Source organism: Cherax quadricarinatus, chromosome 93 (genome assembly GCF_038502225.1).
Source record: "Cherax quadricarinatus isolate ZL_2023a chromosome 93, ASM3850222v1, whole genome shotgun sequence".
In the NCBI taxonomy this organism is placed as follows: domain Eukaryota; kingdom Metazoa; phylum Arthropoda; class Malacostraca; order Decapoda; family Parastacidae; genus Cherax; species Cherax quadricarinatus.
The window spans coordinates 544,003-564,749 of NC_091384.1; the positions used below are offsets into that span (position 1 = coordinate 544,003).

At 41.0% G+C, this 20,747-nt stretch overlaps 1 protein-coding gene across 11 annotated transcripts in view; it reads right to left on the bottom strand.

Moving 5' to 3' along the window:
• Positions 1-11,754: 11,754 nt before the first annotated feature.
• Positions 11,755-20,747, bottom strand: part of LOC128703500 (ankyrin repeat domain-containing protein 11) — a 77,164-nt gene continuing 68,171 nt past the window's right edge. For 10 of the 11 annotated variants that reach the window (XM_070104542.1, XM_070104549.1, XM_070104546.1 and 7 more), the window contains one exon: positions 11,755-15,466. In XM_070104542.1, the coding sequence (XP_069960643.1) occupies positions 15,287-15,466 (180 nt within the window). In that variant the 3' untranslated portion in view covers positions 11,755-15,286. The remainder of the gene's footprint in view (positions 15,467-20,747) is intronic. The other variant, XM_070104545.1, reaches the window with a different exon arrangement.

Here is a 20,747-nt window from a genome sequence, read left to right on the forward strand (position 1 = left end):
CCCCCGAGTTTCGTGATTAATCCGTTCCAGAGAGCCTGCCGAAAGTTGAAATTCACGAAACTCAAAACCATTTTCCCCATAAGAAATAATGGAAATAAAATTAATCTTTCCAGACACCCAAAAATATTAAAATAAAATATTTTTTTTTCAAATTAAATAAAGATTTATATACTGAAATCAATGAGAAATCAAGTACATGCATATAAAAAATAACATTACACTTACCTTTACTGAAGACTTCTGGGTGGATGGAAGATGGGAGGAGGGGATAGGAGGAAGGTGTATACTATTGTTTGGAAGGAGAATCTCCTTCCATTAGGACTTTAGGTAGCAAGTCCTTATCTGGGGTTACTTCCCTTCTTTTAATGCCACTGGGAACAACTTGAGAGTCACTGGACCCCTGTCGCACAAAATATCTGTCCAGAGAGGTCTTTTTCTGGCTTTTCTTTAAGATTTCCCTGAAGTGGGACACAATACTGTCATTGTACATGTTGCAGATATGGCTTGTTTCAGCTTGGTCAGGGTGATACTTTTCAACAAAACTTTGCAACTCATTCCACATTCCACACATGTCCTTAACCCTTTGAGGGTTTTCGTCGTACTAGTACGTTTTACGCGTAGGGGTTTTTGATGTACTAGTACGCATAAATTCTAGCGGCCTCAAATCTCGCGCGAAAAGGCTGGTAGGCCTAGGTGTGAGAGAATGGGTCTGCGTGGTCGGTGTGCGCGGTAGAAAAAAAATCTGGGACCCAGTGGTGCATTGTGGGAATGCCCTCTTAGTAAACAATGTCCACCATGCCTCGCGGTAAGAAGCTCCTCACTCCTCGGCGAATTGGGACACTTTTGTTCCCCAGTGACAGTTCTAATAGTGATGGAAGTGCCAGTGAAGATGAGTTTCGTGGTTTTAGTGAGGTTTTGACCGAAACTAATGACCATAATATCGGTAATAGTGAAGAAAACCCAGACGACCCTCAGCCTTCCACCTCTGGTGCTGGGCCCTCGTGTTCACGTTCAGTTGTTCCAGAACCCAAGAGGAAACTTCTATTTTCCCAAATCCCAGACTCAGATGAGAGCATGGGTGATGATAGTGATAGTGAATATGAACTACAAGCTCTTCAAACTAGTTCCAGTAGTGATAGTGAAGTGCAATATTCCCCAGTGAAGCGTCAGTATATACGACGATATATGCGCTCTGGAAGTGTGCCATATGCTATTCCAAGGGGAAGGAGTGTATCTCGGAGTACATCCCGTGGCTGTACAACAGGAACAGACAGTGAAAATGACGAAGATACTGTTGCAATTGGGATGGAAAATGTGCGTGGTGGTAGTGGTGCCGGCGGTGAGGCACCAGCAGTGGGCCATGCTGCCACCCACGCTGCCACCCACACCGCTGCCTCAGCTGATCTAGAACAAAGGCCACCATCCCCCACTCCCCCACCACACCAGCCTCCACAACCACAACCTCCACAACCACAACCACCTGTCATTGTCCAGTACCCACCAGCAGACCGCACCTGGGATTGGCAGGAAGCTGTCAATTTTGTTCCAAATCCCCACCAGTTTGATGGCAGCCAAAGTGGAATACGGCCATCTTGTGCACTTGGGAACAATGCCACTGAACTGGAATGTTTCGAGTTATTCTTTGACGAACCACTGATGAAAAGTATTGTCATGGAAAGCAACACATACTACGAGTACACCATGGCAAACACATTACTTTCACCAAAATCACGTCTACACCAGTGGAAGGAGGCAACTGTGGCTGAGATGTATCTTTTCTTTGCCACAATAATGCTTATGCCACATGTGTATAAGCACAAAGTGAAATCATACTGGTCAACAGACCCCCTGATTGCAACACCAGGTTTCAGTGATATAATGCCAGTGAATCGATTTGTGCTAATGTTACGTATGCTTCACTTCTCAGATAAAACCAGGCCTGACAGAACTGACAGGTTATATAAGATTAGGAATGTGTTTGTGTATCTGAAACAGAAATTCAGTACGCATTTTTATCCCTTCAGGAAGCTTGTAATTGACGAGTCTTTGATTCTGTTCAAAGGAAGACTCTCTTTCAAGCAGTACATACCAAGCAAGAGGAAACGCTTTGGTATAAAGTTGTTTGTGCTTTGTGATTGTTACAGTGGTCTGGTATTGGATATTATTGTGTACACTGGAAGTTATACATTGCAAAATACCAGGAAGTTATTGGGCATCTCAGGTGATGTGGTTCGAACAATGATAGAACCATACCTTGGTAAGGGGCATATATTATATACAGATAACTGGTACACAAGCCCCTCACTCAGTGATTTTTTGCGAGTGAACATGACAGATGTGTGTGGCACAGTGCGTGCAAATCGAAAACATATGCCTAGGTTTGACGCTGGCACTCGTAGAGGTGAGGTGCAGGCGTTTGCTGCCAATGACATCATGGCATTTCGGTGGCATGACAAACGAGATGTCACACTGTTGTCATCAATTCACCCTAATGAAATGGCAAACAGTGGCAGGCAGCATAGAGAGAGAAATGAACCCATTCTAAAACCTGCAGCTGTGATTGATTACACCTTCAACATGCGTTCAGTGGACAAATGTGACATGCAGATTGGGTTTGCTGATTGTGTTCGCAAGAGTTATAAGTGGTACATCAAACTGTTTTTCCATCTTCTGGACATTTCCATGCTCAATGCTTATAATATGTATAAGATGAGCACCAGAAACAAACCACAGTACGGCGAATTCTGTTTGTCTGTCATCAGACAAATAGTATTCAAGTACCAAGGAACAGCATCTGCAATTGACCGCCCACCAAATTATCAACAACTACCTGCTCGTCTGAAGCATGGTGATCACTTCCTGGTAAAACTGCCTGCTACTGCTTTGAAGAAAAAGGCTCAGAAGAGGTGTTACGTCTGTGCACATACAAGTAAACGCCCACGACAACGCAGAGACACTCGTTTTATGTGTGAGGAGTGCAAAACTCCACTGTGCATGACACCATGTTTCAAAGAGTTCCACAGGCTGCAGAACTTCTAGAAACATTCCCTGTGACTGTATATGTGTATATAAAATATAGAAAAATAGTAATAAACAACATTTCATATCGTTTGTTTGTGTAAATATTTTCTGTAAACAAAATAATGACAACAGTGTTTACGCCCTTATTGTGTAGTATTGAAAAAGAAATAACTTACAAAATACTGATCATGTTGGCCTCAGAGGCCATAAAAGTTACTCAGAAAAAGAAAAATTGAAAAATAATTGAAAATAGTACATAAAAAAGTAAATAGAAAAATACCGGGTGACGGCAGTCGGCAATGTTACCATATGTTGTTCAATTTTGGCAAACTTCACACCTCCATATCTCGGTAAGTATTGACGTTAAAATTTTTTTGTTTAGCCTATAATGTTTAGAAAAAAATACTCTATTTTTTCATAAAAAATAATTTTTTTTTTTTTTTTGAAATTTGGCCGACCCTGAGAACGAGTTTCGGAGAGGGCCTGTCGACCCTCAAAGGGTTAATCACTGAAAAAGGAACCTCCTTCACTCTCTTTTCCTCCTCCTCTGAAGCAAGTTCCTCGGCTGTGGCCTGATGCTGTTCCAGTTGAAGCTCTTGCAGTTTGTCAGTGGTTATCTCTTCCCTGTGGTCCTCCACCAACTCTTCCACATCCCTGTCACTCACCTCCAACCCCACGGACTTGCCCAATGCCACAACACCTTCCACAACAGGCAGAGGGTCGGCAGGGACAGGGTCTGCCTCAAACCCTTCAAAATCCCTCTGGATCGTGTTCCTCACTTTATTTACCAAAGGGCTTACACTAGCTTTCCTTGGTCCATGATGACTTATTTAGCAGTTGCAAGCACAAAAAAACAATGGATTATTATGAAATGTATTGTATGAACCCACGGGGTGATGGTCACGTGTTGGTAAACAATGGTACACTGAGCGTGAATGGCGTGGGAGACTGGCTTGGTGTGCGTGGTGACGGGCGGACGGGTACCGGACGGTCGTCGAAACACAAGTCTAATCACGAAACTCGAGGCCAAATTTTGCCAAAAAAAACTCACCGAAGGTCGAATTTCACGAAAGTCGAAGCTGCCGAAACTCGAGGGTCCACTGTAGTTCTTAATCCTGTAATATTTCCTTTCCTACCTAGGAAGCCTGGTCTGTGACTGAGCCCAGGGGGAGATAATCCCCACAACCACCATATAATTTCCAACTTTATTTTATTCAGCTTTAGTGAATGATTAATGAGGCTTCCCGGCATTTTTGACATTGAAAGTCATCACAGGGCACAACTTTAGATGTTATATTGATGGTAGAATTACCGACAGTATACAGTGGACCCCCGCATACCGTTGGCATCACATAACGTTTAATCCGCATACCGATACATTTTATCGCTAAAATTTTGCCTCGCATACCGCTTAAAAACCCGCTCACCGCTGTTCGTCCGAGACGCGTCCAATGTGCGCCCTCAGCCAGCCTCACATGTGCCGCCCATGCCATTGTTTACCAGCCAGCCTCCGCGGTAACATCCAAGCATACAATCGGAACATTTCGTATTATTACATTGTTTTTGGTGATTTTCTCTGGAAAATAAGTGACCATGGGCCCCAAGAAAGCTTCTAGTGCCAACCCTACAGCAATAAGGGTGAGAATTCCAATAGAGATGAAGAAAGAGATCATTGATAAGTATGAAAGTGGAGTGCGTATCGCCGACCTGGCCAGGTTGTACAAGAAACCCCAATCAACCATCGCTACTATTGTGGGCACCAGAAAGGCAATCAAGGAAGCTGTTCTTGCCAAAGGTTTAACTGTGTTTTCGAAACAAAGATCGCAAGTGATGGAAGATGTTGAGAGACTCTTATTGGTGTGGATAAATGAAAAACAGCTAGCAGGAGACTGCGTCTCTCAAGCGATCATAAGCGAAAAGGCTAGGAAGTTGCATGAGGATTTAATTAAAAAAATGCCTGCAACTAGTGCTGATGTGAGTGAATTTAAGGCCAGCAAAGGTTGGTTTGAGAGATTTAAGAAGCGTAGTGGCATACATAGTGTGATAAGGCATGGTGAGGCTGCCAGTTCGGACCACAAAGCGGCTGAAAAATATGTGCATAAATTCAAGGAGTACATAGAGGCTGAAGGACTGAAACCTGAACAAGTGTTTAATAGTGATGAAACAGGCCTGTTTTGGAAGAAAATGCCAAGCAGGACCTACATTACTCAGGAGGAAAAGGCACTCCCAGGACATAAGCCTATGAAAGACAGGCTTACTTTGTTGATGTGTTCCAATGCTACTGGTGATTGCAAAGTTAAGCCTTTATTAGTGTATCACTCTGAAACTCCCAGAGCGTTCAGGCAAAAGAATGTCCTCAAGGAGAATTTGTGTGTGCTGTGGAGGGCAAACAGTAAGGCATGGGTCACTAGGGACTTTTTCTATGACTGGTTACACCATGCATTTGCCCCCAATGTGAAAGATTACCTAACTGAAAAGAAATTAGAACTTAAGTGCTTCCTGGTGTTAGACAATGCCCCTGGTCATCCTACAGACGTGGCAGAGCGACTTTATGGGGACATGAAATTCATTAAGGTAAAGTTTTTGCCTCCTAATACCACTCCTCTCCTGCAGCCCATGGACCAGCAGGTTATTGCAAACTTCAAAAAACTGTACACAAAAGCTCTGTTTGAAAGGTGCTTTGTAGTGACCTCAGAAACTCAACTGACTCTAAGAGAGTTTTGGAGAGAGCACTTTAATATCCTCAATTGTGTAAACCTTATAGGTAAGGCTTGGGAGGGAGTGACTAAGAAGACCTTGAACTCTGCTTGGAAGAAACTGTGGCCAGAATGTGTAGACAAAAGGGATTTTGAAGGGTTTGAGGCTAACCCTGAGAGGATTATGCCAGTTGAGGAATCCATTGTGGCATTGGGAAAGTCCTTGGGGTTGGAGGTTAGTGGGGAGGATGTGGAAGAGTTGGTGGAGGAGGACAATGAAGAACTAACCACTGATGAGCTGATAGATCAACTTCAACAGCAAGAGGCCAGACCTGAGGAAACTGGTTCAGAGGAGGGGAGAGAGAAATTGAAGAAGTTGCCTACTACAAAGATTAAGGAAATCTGTGCAAAGTGGCTTGAAGTGCAAACCTTCATGGATGAAAATCACCCTCACACAGCTATTGCAAGCCGTGCTGGTGATTATTACACTGACAATGTTGTGAAACACTTTAGGGAAGTCATAAAGGAACGAGAGGTACAGGCCACTATGGACAGATATGTTGTGCGAAAGAAGTCCAGTGACTCTGAAGCTGGTCCTAGTGGCATTAAAAGAAGAAGGGAAGTAACCCCAGAAAAGGACTCGACACCTCAAGTCTTAATGGAAGGGGATTCCCCTTCTAAACACTAACACTTTCTCTCTCCTCCTCCCATCCCATCAATCATCACCAGATCTTCAATAAAAGTAAGTGTCATGTAATTGTGCATGCCTTTTTCAGTTTGTGTGTATTAAAATTAACATTTCATGTGGTAAAAAAAATTTTTTTTCATACTTTTGGGTGTCTTGCACGGATTAATTTGATTTCCATTATTTCTTATGGGGAAAATTCATTCACATACCGATCATTTCGCATAACAATGAGCCCTCTTGCACGGATTAAAATCGCTATGCGGGGGTCCACTGTATTAAATAAATGGACACAAGTGCAACTAATGTGACATTTTACTGTAGCAACATTTTGCTCTCCAGGAGCTTTGTCAAACCCATTACAAACAATACATGGACACAGTATATATAAGTAGAGTGTAAGGTGCAAAGCATAATATAATCATTGTAGGTGGTGGTAGTAGTTGTAGTACTATTACTACCACTACTGCTATTACCTACAATGATTGTATTATGCTTTGCATCTCACACTATACCTATACTTTCTGTGTCCTTGTTTGTAATGTCTTAAAGCTCCTGCAGAGTGAAATGTTGCTACAATAAAAATGTTGCATTAGTTGCACTTGTGTCCTTATATCAAACACAACCTTAGATTCTGAAAATGCCTGGAACCTTGATTAATTGCAGTCGCTGCAACTGGACAAAAGCACTGGAAAACACTGACACATCTGATACTCAACCAAGACCTGTCTACTGCATGATGTAATTGTCAGTCAACTTCAAAGGTTACCTGATGCTGTCTCCTACATCACTGGTCAGGTCATCACCTTACACTCTTGCCAGTATGTGTTGTTCTCAAACCTGTGTTTATTAGAGAGGATCATAGTCCCAGAACAAATATTTTCTAGATATTCACATTTGCTCGTGTCTCTCCCCTCAAGGAAAGTTCCTTGATGCTGGTGAGGGGCTCTTGATCTAGGGAATTGGATCTGTTCTCCAGTTCCCTGAATTAAACCTGAATACCTTCCACATCCCCCCAGGAGCTGTATAATCCTACGGGTTTAGCGCTTCCCCCTTGATTATAATATTGCTCATGTCTCTTTCTCAACCACTTTCCTGCATCTACTTAAGTTGATGCAAGGAATTACTTTTTTCTCTCTCGGACCCCTTAGGGAAGGTTCCTTGATGTTGGTGAGGGGCTCTTGATTTAGGGAATTGGATCTGTGCTCCAGTTCCCCAAATTAAGCCTGAATGCCCTCCACATCCCCCCCCAGGCACTGTATAATCCTACGGGTTTAGCACTTCCTCTTTATAATAAATTTTCTCTTGGATCCTCGCAAGGTTCCTTGATTATTATTATAATCAAGGGGGAGGCGCTAAACCCAGAGGATTATACAGCGCAACCCCTCAAGGAAGGTCCCTTGATGTTGGTGAGGGGCTCTTGATTTAGGGAATTGGATCTTTGCTCCAGTTCCCCGAATTAAGCCTGAATGCCTTCCACATCCCCCCCCAGGCGCTGTATAATCCTCCGGGTTTAGCGCTTCCCCCTTCATTATAATAATGATAATATACAGCGCCTGAGGGGGGATGTGGAAGGCATTCAGGCTTAATTCGGGGAACTGGAGCACAAATCCAATTCCCTAAATCAAGAGCCCCTCACCAACATCAAGGAACCTTCCTTGAGGGGAAGGTTCCTTGATACTGGTGAGGAGCTCTTGATTTAGGGAATTGGATCTGTGCTCCAGTTCCCTGAATTGAGCCTGAATACCTTCAATCCTCCACCCCTGTGTGTGCTGTATAATTCTACAGGTTTAGTCCCCTCAAGGAAGGTTCCTTGATGTTGGTGAGGGGCTCTTGATTTAGGGAATTGGATCTGTGCTCGTTCCCCGAATTAAGCCTGAATGCCTTCTACAGCCCCCCCCAGGCGCTGTATAATCCTCCGGGTTTAGCGCTTCCCCCTTGATTATAATAATAATAATACAGGTTTAGTGCTCCCCCTTGATTGTAATAATCCTCTCTTCGATTGAATTGGCCTGCCTCTCATTGACCCTTATGGGTTTAGCTCTTAGTTATGATTGCTGTATAGCCCTTGTGGCTTAGCACTTCTTTTTGATAATAATTATTGCCTCCCATTTCCCAGGAACACTATGACTTCTGTAGGTTCTGTGCTTCACCCTCGGTAACAGAACGAGTTAGCATCACTTGCTGCAATAGGTATCAAAGTAAAAGTTAATGAAAATGGCACCAGGCTGCCATCTACTGTAGGGAGAATTAGTTAATTTTTTGCACAATAGATGGCACTAAGAATTGAAAATGGCACTTGTAATTATTTACTAAATTTAGTTCAGTTTTTGCATAATAGATGGCACTTTAAGTTAATGAAAATGGGAAGATAAAGGGTAGACTAAACTAAATATTTTTTTAGTTCATTTTTTGCTCAGATGGCAAAAAAAAAAAATTGAAAATGGGAAGATTAATTAGGGGAGACTGAATAAAATATTTTTAGTTCATAATTCTCACACTAGATGGCATCCAAGTGCCATTTTCATTAGTAATTTTCAGTACCATCTATTGTGCAAAAAATGAACTAAAAGTTTAGTTCATAATTCTCTCAATAGGTGGCAGCCAAGTGCCATCTCCATTAGTAATTTTCAGCGCCATCTATTGTGCAAAAAATAAACTAAAAATATTTTGTTTAGTCTCCGCTAGTTTATCTTCCCATTTTTTAATTTTTTTTTCGCCATCTATTGAGCAAAAAGTGAACTAAAAAAAAAATTAGTTTAGTCTACCATTTATCTTCCCATTTTCATTAACTTAGTGCCATCTATTATACAAAAACTGAACTAGATTTAGTAAATAATTACAACAATAGATGGCAGCCAAGTGCCATTTTCATTAGTAATTTTCAGTACCATCTATTGTGCAAAAAATGAACTAAAAGTTTAGTTCATAATTCTCTCAATAGATGGCAGCCAAGTGCCATCTCCATTAGTAATTTTCAGCGCCATCTATTGTGCAAAAAATAAACTAAAAATATTTTGTTTAGTCTCCGCTAGTTTATCTTCCCATTTTTTTATTTTTTTTTCGCCATCTATTGAGCAAAAAGTGAACTAAAAAAAAATTTAGTTTAGTCTACCATTTATCTTCCCATTTTCATTAACTTACAGTGCCATCTATTATACAAAAACTGAACTAGATTTAGTAAATAATTACAACAATAGATGGCATCCAAGTGCCATTTTCATTACTAATTTTCAGTACCATCTATTGTGCAAAAAATGAACTAAAAGTTTAGTTCATAATTCTCTCAATAGATGGCAGCCAAGTGCCATCTCCATTAGTAATTTTCAGCGCCATCTATTGTGCAAAAAATAAACTAAAAATATTTTGTTTAGTCTCCGCTAGTTTATCTTCCCATTTTTTTTATTTTTTTTCGCCATCTATTGAGCAAAAAGTGAACTAAAAAAAAAATTTAGTTTAGTCTACCATTTATCTTCCCATTTTCATTAACCTACAGTGCCATCTATTATACAAAAACTGAACTAGATTTAGTAAATAATTACAACAATAGATGGCAGCCAAGTACCATTTTCATTAGTAATATTTAGGGCCATCTATTGTGCAAAAAATTAACTAATTCAGTTTATTCTTCCTCCAATAGATGGCAACCTAGTGCCATTTTCATTAACTTTGTGCCATCAAAGCTGGGTCATACAGCGCTGTCTCCCTGTATAGGTGGCACCCCAAATGCAGTGTAGTGACTAACTCCAAGCACTATCATTTTCCTTATAGAAGATGGCACCAAAGTGCAATGTTTTAGGTGCCATCTGTAGTTGTAGACACACAGACTAACTTTAAGACAACAATAATCTTGTATCAAAATTTATTGTGATGGATCATATCTGGTATACCTGGAGTGTTCAGGGGGTCAATGCCCCTGCAGCCCGGTTTATGACCAGGCCTCATGGTGGATCAGGGCCTGATCATCCAGGCTGTTACTGCTAGCTGCACATAATACAACAAACCACAGTCCGGCTGGTCAGGTACCGACTTTAGGTGCTTGTTTAGTGCCTGCTTGAAGACAGCCAGGGATCTATTGCTAATCTCCCTGACGTACACTGGGAAGCAGTTGAACAGTCTTGGGCCTCTGACACTTATTGTGTTCTCTCTTATCATGCTAGAGGCACCCCTGCTTTTCATTGGGGGTATGTTGCATCGTCTGCCGAGTCTTTTGCTTTCACAGGAAGTGATTTTCACATGCAAGTTTGGTGCTAGGCCTGGTCACAGACCAGGCCGTGGGGGCGTTGATCCCCGGAATTCTCTCCAGGTATCTCCAAGTAAACTAGCCCCTCTAGGATTTTCCAGGTGTATATAATCATGTATCTCTCCCTCCTTGTTATTTTTCAGTTAGTCATTTATCAGTTATTAGTTATTTATCAGTTATTTTTAATGTTATTTTTTAGTTAGGTTAAGTTATGATGAGGTTATGTTGCTTAGCCCAGGAAACCTCTCCAGGCCCATGGTAACTTCCCCAGGCCCCAGGTAACCTCCCCAGGCCTCGGATAACTTTCCCAGGCCCTCTGAAACCTCCCAAGGCCACTGGTAACCTCCCCAGGCTCTGGGTAACATCCCCAGGGCCCTGGTAACCTCCACAGGCCCCGTATAACCTCCAAAGGCCCCGTATAACTTCCCCGGGCCCCATATAACCTTCCCAGGTCTCGTATAAACTCCCCCGGACCGAAACATCATAAGCTCCTCTCTTCTATGTGTGGGTTATTTGTGTACAGTTATATAGTTTATCATACATAGCAGCATGTGTGGAGAACCTAGGATAACCCAAAAAAGTCAGAGTGACTTACCTCCATTGGGGTTCCTGTACCATATGGTATAGTATCATAAGGTACATTGCCCCATGGTACATTGTATGATATGGCACCATTGTAAAATATGGTACACTGTACCATATGGTTCAAAACCACAAAATTCCTCTTCAGATCCACTTCCTTCAGTGTTATTTATGGTACCATTGTACCATATGGTACAGTGTTAGAACTATTTCATGGGAAGAGAGTCCCAGTTCACCGGGGAGCGAGAGCTTCCTTGCCGCCAGGCATGATGAACAAAGCATACTGAGATGGCGTTCCCACAATGCAATACAGGTGCCCCAATTTTTTGTTTACTGTGCACACTGGACAGTAAACTGTGCACTTGGACCCTGGCTTCAAAGACGTAGATCTACAGGACGGACCTTGAAAGGGTTAAGGTCACCCACCAGTAGAAAAATTTTACTAAGAAAGATTAAAATTGGTATCCAGTGAGTTTCTTTACATTTGGTGTTCTAGTAATTACTGCCACAGCAAAAGAAAAAACATGATAAATTATATTTTTAATTGGGTGACTTAGAATGAATTTACCGTGTTAAAAATGTTCAACACATGGTCTGTGGTGTGTATATGCAAGTATGCACACGAGTATGCACGTGCACGCATGCTCATGCACACACACATGCATGCACATGCACACACACGTGCAAAAAAAACCGTATGGGAATAGAAATCTTTAGAACTTTCACACACTCGTGCATTGTCAGCTTACCTTCTACCTTGCCCCAGAGAATTTCCCCTCCTATCTGTTGCTGTCTTGCAACACTACATAGCTCCTGACAATGCACAAGAATGGGAAAGTTAATCTAGAACTAAAGATTTCCAGTCTCACGCGGCTTGTTCTACATTAAGATCGCCTGTTTGTAATTATACTGCATACACACACATATACATATATCAGGTTTCCTTTACTTTGTTATGATGCTTTAGCATAGACTAATATAAATTGAGCAAGTAACAGTCTTATAAGATACTTATTGTTACTGACAAGTTTCTTTACTGAACTAATCAGGATTAACTTCACAATAAACATTACCACAACATTCATCAAGCTTTCACTTCATATATCACACAATATACAGTCTATTCCAATTAAAACACAATTAAAAATTCAAATATAACGTATTACAACATAATTTTCCAGATAATTTATATCATATACATTTAGCAAGTAGATTACATGCCTACTGTACCAGGTCTACTGGCAGTGCCAATGCATTAAGCTTCAACTACACACCTAGTGCACAGTCGCATTCAAACACAAGATGATCTAGAAATTTTGGCTCACTTTAAACATACTGTACATTTGAAACAATTTTCAAGTAAAGAACTGCACTGAAACACGTTTTTTATTTGCAGAGGTAATACAAACCCCAACTTGGGCTGTACCAATAACCTTGAGTATGTCCTAGATACAATGAAAGTCAATTTTATATCACAGAAATTACAGACCTTTTTCAGTCCTAAATATTTAACAAACATCTTTAACCTACGATGTCAAGGAAGAGCGAAGACTGAAAAGAAAAACACAGATTGTTATCAGTCTACAGTAAAATAAAATAAAACGGACCCCATTAAGCGGATGTCAGATAAAAATGTGACCCTACAAAGGCTCAACATGTATGTTTAATGAGATGTCCAATTAAAGTAAGGATGCAATGAACCACATCTGCAATTTTAAACCACTATCAAGTTCAGTCCTATGCTCAAAATGGACCAACTCCTCTTAATCACGAGTTTGTATGGTCTAGGCTTTGTCCAGGACCTGTCTATTATCATTGGGGTGGTAGAGACAAGCATTTTGTGTCCAACTGGAAATTATGTTGAGACAAATAATTGTTTACAAGAAGTGCAGACAGGGCAGGTAGGGCAAGGAAGAGCAAGCATGTAAGCAAGCAGGCAGGTTCACAGACAGCTAGCCTGATAGCTAGCTAACTGGCTTGACTTGATAAAGAGTAGTAGACTTCACATTTACATTCTCTGTCATATGTCTACCAGGTCTGGAAGATGTATAGTGAGTGACTATCACCTGCATCTAGTACATGTATGCTATGCTGCCTCCCTCCCCCTCACTTAGCTGGCAGACTCAATATTTCCAGTGAAAGTGAGAGAGGGGACCAAAGGCTGCTTGCATTAGTTTTGTCTTCGTATGTCTGGTTTGAGTCAGCAATACTGCAGAATAAATCTGTTTTACTTTATGCTTGTCCATATACGGGAGACATAGTGGACAATGTCCGCTTAACTTAGTAATTAAAACGAAACTTTGGGTAAATCGGATATCACCCTCCCCTATCATTCCGTTTTATCGGACTTTTACTGTATAACTTCACAACACAAAGTTCATATAATAACAAGGCAACTTAAGTAAAATTTGAACTAGAACTGGGCTTCTTAAATTCTGTTTTTTTTTTTTTACCACCACTGAACAAGGATTTTAATATACTCTATATGTACGCATGTATTTTTTTTTTTTTTTAACCACCAAGGCAGAGTGACCCAAAAATAAAGAATACCCCCAAAAAGAAAATACTTTCATCATCATTCAATACTTACACCTCACTCATACATGATCAGTGTCTTTGCAGAGGCACTCGGATACGGCAGTTTAGAAGTCCCTCCAAACTGTCAATATCCCAGACCACTCCTTTAAAGTGCAGGCATTGTACTTCCCATTTCCAGGACTCAAGTCCGGCTAAATCTATAATAGCTGGTTTCCTTGAATCCCTTCACTAATATTACGCTGCTCACACTCCAACAGCTTGTCAAGTCCCAAAAACCATTTGTCTCCATTTATTCCTATCTAACATGCTCACAACCGCTTGCTGGAAGTCCAAGCTCCTCGCCCACAAAACCTCCTTTACCGCCTCCCACCAACCTTCTCAAGGACGACCCCTACCCCTCCTTCCTTCCAATACAGATTTATATGCTCTCCAAGTCATTCTACTTTGATCCATTCTCTCTAAATGATCAAATCACCTAAACAACTCCTCTTCAGCTCTCTAACTAATACTTTTAGTAATCTACGCCTCCTCCTAATTTCCACACTATGAATTCTCTGCATAATATTTACACCACACATTGCCTAGAGACAGAACATCTCCACTGCCTCCAGCCACCTCCTCGCTGCAGCATTTACAACCTAAGCTTCACACCCATATAAGAGTGTTGGTACCACTATACTTTCATACATTCCCTTCTTCGTCTCCATAGATAACGTTTTTTGTCTCCACAGATACCTCAACGCATCACTCACTTTTTTTCCTCAATTCTATGATTAACCTCATCTTCCATAAACCCATCCACTGACAAATCAACTCCAAAATATCTGAAAACATTCACTTCTTCCATACTCCCTCTCTCCAATGTGATATCCAATTTATCTTTATCTAAATCATTTGATATCCTCATCACCTTACTCTTATCTATGTTCACTTTCAACTTTCTACCTTTACACACCCTCCCAAACTCGTCCACTATCCTTTGCAACTTTAGAATCTCCCATAAGCACAGTATCATCAGCAAAAAGTAACTGTGTCAACTCCTATTTTGTACTTGATTCCCCAGGGTAATATTTCGTGAAGGGACTCAGGGAAACCAGTTTGCTGGACTTAGAGTCCTGGATGTGGAAAGTATAATGCCTGCACTTTGGAGGAGGGGTTTGGGATATTGGCTGTTTGGAGTGACATCTAAACTGATATATCTGGGCACCTCTGCAAAGACAGTGATTATTTGTGAATGATGGTGCAAGTGTTGAATGATGATGAAAGTGTTTCTTTTTTGGGTCACCCTGGCTTGGTGAGACGGTCGACGTGTTGAAAAAAAAAAAATACATACATGCATATACAAAACCTTCTTACAAATATCACAGCCAGAGATTATCTTGACTCTTACAAACCTCTCCTTGAAGGTTGCATCTTGCCTATGCTTGAGCATGACTACTAGGTTATCATTAATCATAAATGCATAAGAATGCATCATAAAGACATACAATGCTGACCAAATAACTTTGACAAGTCAATTTTTCATTCTGGAAGAAGATCAAAATCATCAGAAACATGTACCATGGGCACATGCAGATCGTCTATGTGTGGTCGGGAATTTGCATCACAGTCTCCCAGTTCCTTTAGTTTCCATTCCCAATCCATTCGCTGGACTGCATGAAGCGACTCAGCTTCATTGTGGTGACGTAGAACCATAAATTCCTGAAAAAGACATCAAATATGTTTAAGTACAAATGACAACTATCTGAGAACGCTATAATATAAGCACTGACTCCAAAATGTATGCCACTTTGTTCCCATATCTCTTGTTACTTGAGAACATAAAATTTTGCATGGAAACTCAATTTTCTCTATCCACATGGGCACAAAGTGCTCAAAAGTTATAAATCCAGGAGACAAAACAAATCTGCAATCCTGCAAGAGAGCATAACGTTTAACAGGTTTCCATTTCACAATATCATGACAAGGTAATAGGCCTATGAATGGTTGTCTAAATATGTGAGAGAGTTTGTGTTCTGAGATGACGTCTCTGTTTTATTTACTGTACACATGATGGAGGACACAGGTACTAGCAAACCTACTTGTCTGATTAATTGTATACAGTGAACCCTCAGGTAATGACTTTAATCCATTCCAGAGAGCTAGCACTTAGCCAAATTAATTTTCCCCATAAGAAATAATGGAAATCCAATTAATCCGTTCCAGACACCCAAAAGTATTAAACAAAATCATTTTTTTTTACATGAAATATACATTTCCCTACACAGAAAAAATGATACATGCACAATAAACAATACTGAAATAACACTTACCTTTATTGTGGACTTGTTGACGAGTGATGAGACGGGAGGAGGGAGAGGATGAAGGTGTTCTAGTGTTTGGAAGGGGAATCCCCTTCCATAAAGACTTTAGGTAATAAGGCCTTTTCTGAGATTACCTCCCTTCTTGTTTTTTTAATGCCACTGAGAACAACTTCAGAGTCACTGGATCCCTGTCGCACAAAATGTTTGTCCAGAGAGCTGTTTCTCGCGTCCCTTTAAGATTTCCCTAAAACTCAACACAAGAGTCTCATTGTACATGTTGCCAATATGGCTTGCAATAGCTGTGTCAGGATAATATTCATCCATAAATGCTTGCAACTTTGTCCACATTGTACACATTTCCTTAATCTTTGATGAAGGCAACTTCCTCCGTCTCTCTTCCTCCTCCTCTGAAGCACATTCCTGAGCTGTGATCTGTTGCTGTCGCACCTGAAGCTCTTGCAACTCTGCAGTGGTTAGCTCTTCATTGTCGTCCTCCACCAACGCTTCCAAAGCCTCGCCACTAACCTCCAACCCCATGGGCTTCCCCAATGCCACAATAGATTCTACAACTGGCATAGTCTCCTGAGGGTTAGCCCCAAATCCTTCAAAATCCCTCTCTTGTACACACTGTGGCCACAATTTTCTCTAAGCAGAGTTCAAAGTCCTACAAGTCACTACCTCCCAAGCCTTACCTATAAGGTTCATGCAACTGAGGATACTGAAGTGATCTTTCCAGAACTCTCTTAGTGTCAAGTCAGTGTCTGAGGTCACTTCAAAGCACTTTTGAAGCACTGCTTTGGTGTACAGTTTTTTGAAGTTTGAAATGACCTGCTGGTCCATGGGCTGGAGGAGAGGAGTGGTATTAAGAGACAAAAATTTCACTTTGATAAAGCTCAACTCCCTCGCAATTTGCTGTTGTAAGTGGTGAGGATGAGCAGGAGCATTGTCCATTACCAGGAGGCACTTGAGTGACAATTTATTTTCCAGGAGGTACTTTTTCACAGTGGGGCCAAACATGTCATAGAACCAGTCCAGGAAAATGTCCCTAGTGACCCATGCCTTACTGTTTGCTCTCCACATCACACACAATTTAGTCTTGACGACATTGTTTTTCTTGAACACTCTGGGAGTTTCAGAGTGATACACGAGTAAAGGCTTCACTTTGCAATCCCCACTAGCATTACTGCAAAACATTAGAGTTAGCCTGTCTGTCATAGGCTTGTGTCTTGGGAGTGCCTTTTCCTCCTGAGTAATGTAGGTCCTGTTTGGCATTTTCTTCCAAGACAGGCCTGTTTCGTCACAAATGAACACTTGTTGGGGTTTTAATTTTTCAGTGTCTATGTATTCCTTAAAGTCCTGTATATATTTTTCAGTCGCTTTTTTGTTATAACTGGCAGCCTCACCATGCCTTATCACACTGTGTATGCCACTACGATTCTTAAATCTCTCAAACCAGCCTTTGCTGGCCTTAAATTCATCAATACCAGCACTGTTTGGAGGCATTTTCTTAATGAGATCCACATGCAACTGCCTTGCCTTTTCACATATTGACTGAGAAACACCATCTCCTGATAATTGTTTCTCGTTTATCCACACCAACAACAGTCTCTCCACATCTTCGAGTATTTGTGATCTCTGTTTTGTAAGCATACTTGCACCTTTTGCAACAACAGCTTCCTTGATTGCCTTTTTGTTGGCCAAGATAGTAGTGATGGTTGAATGGGGTTTGTTATATAACCTTTCCAACTCCAAGATACGCACCACACTCTCGTACTTTGCAATTATCTCTTTCTTTAATTCGATACTACACCTCGCCCTTTTTACCACAGGGTTGGCACTAGAAGCTTTCTTGGGGCCCTTGGTGGCTTATTTAGCAGTTACAAGCACTAAAACAATGGAATAATACAAAATATATCGCATGTACTCGTGGAATCGTCCTCACTGACTTTGTAAACAATGGCACACTGGCTGCACACGGAGTGATGGAGTGGCCGGGCCCGCTCAGGCCACGCAGATACGTTCAGGACAAAAGCCCTTAGCCGAGTTATTTGGAGCTAGCCGAGCCAATATTTTTACACCAAAGCGAGCCGTTAGCCGATTTTGGCACTAACTGTTGAAGCCTTTACCTGAGGGTCCACTGTACTTACTTAGATGTGTTTAAAGGGGTTAAGTCATAGTTTGTGTATTATAGCTAATAGTACTGTTCAAATGCTTTTATCACTATGCATATCTATTGTGATATTTATATTTTTTTATTAATTATTTATTAACACATTGGCCATTTCCCACCCAAGGCAGGATGGCCCAAAAAAGAAAAACTTTCATCATCATTCACTCATCTCTGTCTTGCCAGATGCACACTCACACTAGTTATAAAACTGCAACATTAACACCCCTCCATCAGAGTGCAGGCACCAGGACTCTAGTCCAGCCTGCCGGCTATCCTGAATCCCTTCATAAATGTTACCCTGCTCACACTCCAACAGCACGTCAAGTCCTAAAAACAATTTGTCTCCATTCGCTCCTAACATGCTCAAACATGCTCGCTGGAAGTTCAAGCCCCTCACACACAAAATCTCCTTTACCCCCTCCCTGCCTTCCCTCCACTACAGATTTATACAATCTTGAAGTCATTCTATTTCGTTCCATTCTCTCTACATGTCCAAACCACCTTAATAACCCCCCCCTCCTCAGCCCTCTAGATAATGGTTTTGGTAATTCTGCATCACCACCTAACCTCCAAACTATGAATTTCTGCATTATATTCACACCACACATTGCCCTCAGACATGACATCTGCATTGCCTCCAGCCTTCTTGTTGCAACATTCACTACCCATGCTTCACACCCATATGACGGTGTTGGTATAACTATACTCTCGTACATTTTCCTCTTTGCTTCCGTGGATAAAGTTCTTTGTCTCCACAGTGCCACTCATTGTTTTCCCAGCGTCAATTCTATGATTCACCTCATCTTTCATAGACCCATCTGCTGACACGTCCACTCCCAAATATCTGAACACATTCACTTCCTCCATACTCTCTCGCCCCAATCTGATATCCAATCTTTTGTTACCTAATTTTTTTGTTATCACCACCTTACTCTTTCCTATATTCACTTTTAATTTCCTTCTTTTACACACCCTACCAAACTCATCCACCAACCTCTGCAACTTCTCTTCAAAATCTCCCAAAAGCACAGTGTCATCAGCAAAGAGCAACTTGACAACTCCCACTTTGTGTTAGTCTCTATCTTTTGACCCCACACCTCTTGCCAACACCTGTGCATTCACCTCTCTTACAACTCCATCTACAAATATATTGAACAACCATGGTGGCATCACACATCCCTGTCTAAGCCCTACTTTACTGGGAAATAATCTCCCTCTCTCCTACATACTCGAACCTGAGCCTCACTATCCTCGTAAAAATTCTTCATTGCTTTCAATAACCTACCTCCTATTCCATATACTTGCAACATCTGCCACATTGCCCCCCCTATCCACCCTATTATAAGCCTTTGCCAAATCCATAAATGCCACAAAAACCTCTTTACCCTTATGAAAATACTGTTCACCCATATGTTTCACTGTAAACACTTGGTCTACACCCCCCTACCCTTCCCAAAGCCTTCTTGTTCATCTGCTATCCTACTCTCCATCTTACTCTTAATTCTTTCAATAATAACTCTACCATACACTTTACCCGGTATACTCAACAGACTTATTCCTCTATAATTTTTACACTCTCTTTATTGGAGCTGCCTCGCATAGGCCAGTAGGCCTGTTGCAGTGTTCCTTTTTTCTTATGTTTCTTATGTTTAGTCTCCTTTGCCTTTATACAAAGGAACTATGTATGCTCTCTGCCAATCTCTAGGTACCTTACCCTTTTCCATACATTTATTAAACAAAATCACTAACCACTCCAAAACTATATCCCCACCCCCTTTAACATTTCTATCTTTATCCCAGCTGCTTTACCCCCTTTCATTGTACCCACTGCTTCACACACTTCCCCCCACATTCACAACTGGTTCTTCCTTGTTCCTACAAGATGTTATTCCTTCTTGCCCTATACACGAAATCATAGCTTCCCTATCTTCATCATCATTTAACCCTTTCAGGGTTTCGGATGTACTAGTACGGCTTACGCACCAGGGTTTTTGACGTACTAGTATGCCTAAATTCTAGCGCCCTCAAATCTAGTGAGAGAAAGCTGGTAGGTCTACATATGAAAGAATGTGTCTATGTGGTCAGTGTGCGCAGTATAAAAAAAATCCTGCAGCACACAGTGCGTAATGAGAAAAAAAACTTTGTTTTTGGATTAAAACAGCGACTTTGCACTGTATTTTCGTATGGTATTTATTGTTGTATTCCAGTTTTCCTGGTCTCATTTTATAGAATGGAAGACATATTACAGAAATTGAGATGATTTTGACTGGTTTTACAATGAAAAGTACCTTGAAATTGAGCTCAAAGTAGCAGAAATGTTCGATTTTTACCAAAGTTCAAAAGTAAACAAATCATGCTATGCGTCCAATACACGTCAACTGGTGAGTCTAATATTCTTTTACAAGTGCGCTGATATTATTTATACCATTTCTACACTAATGCAGTAGTCTGTATAACAGAAAATCTTCTATTTTGTGTGAGAATAAAAATTCAAAGTGGAAAACAAAAG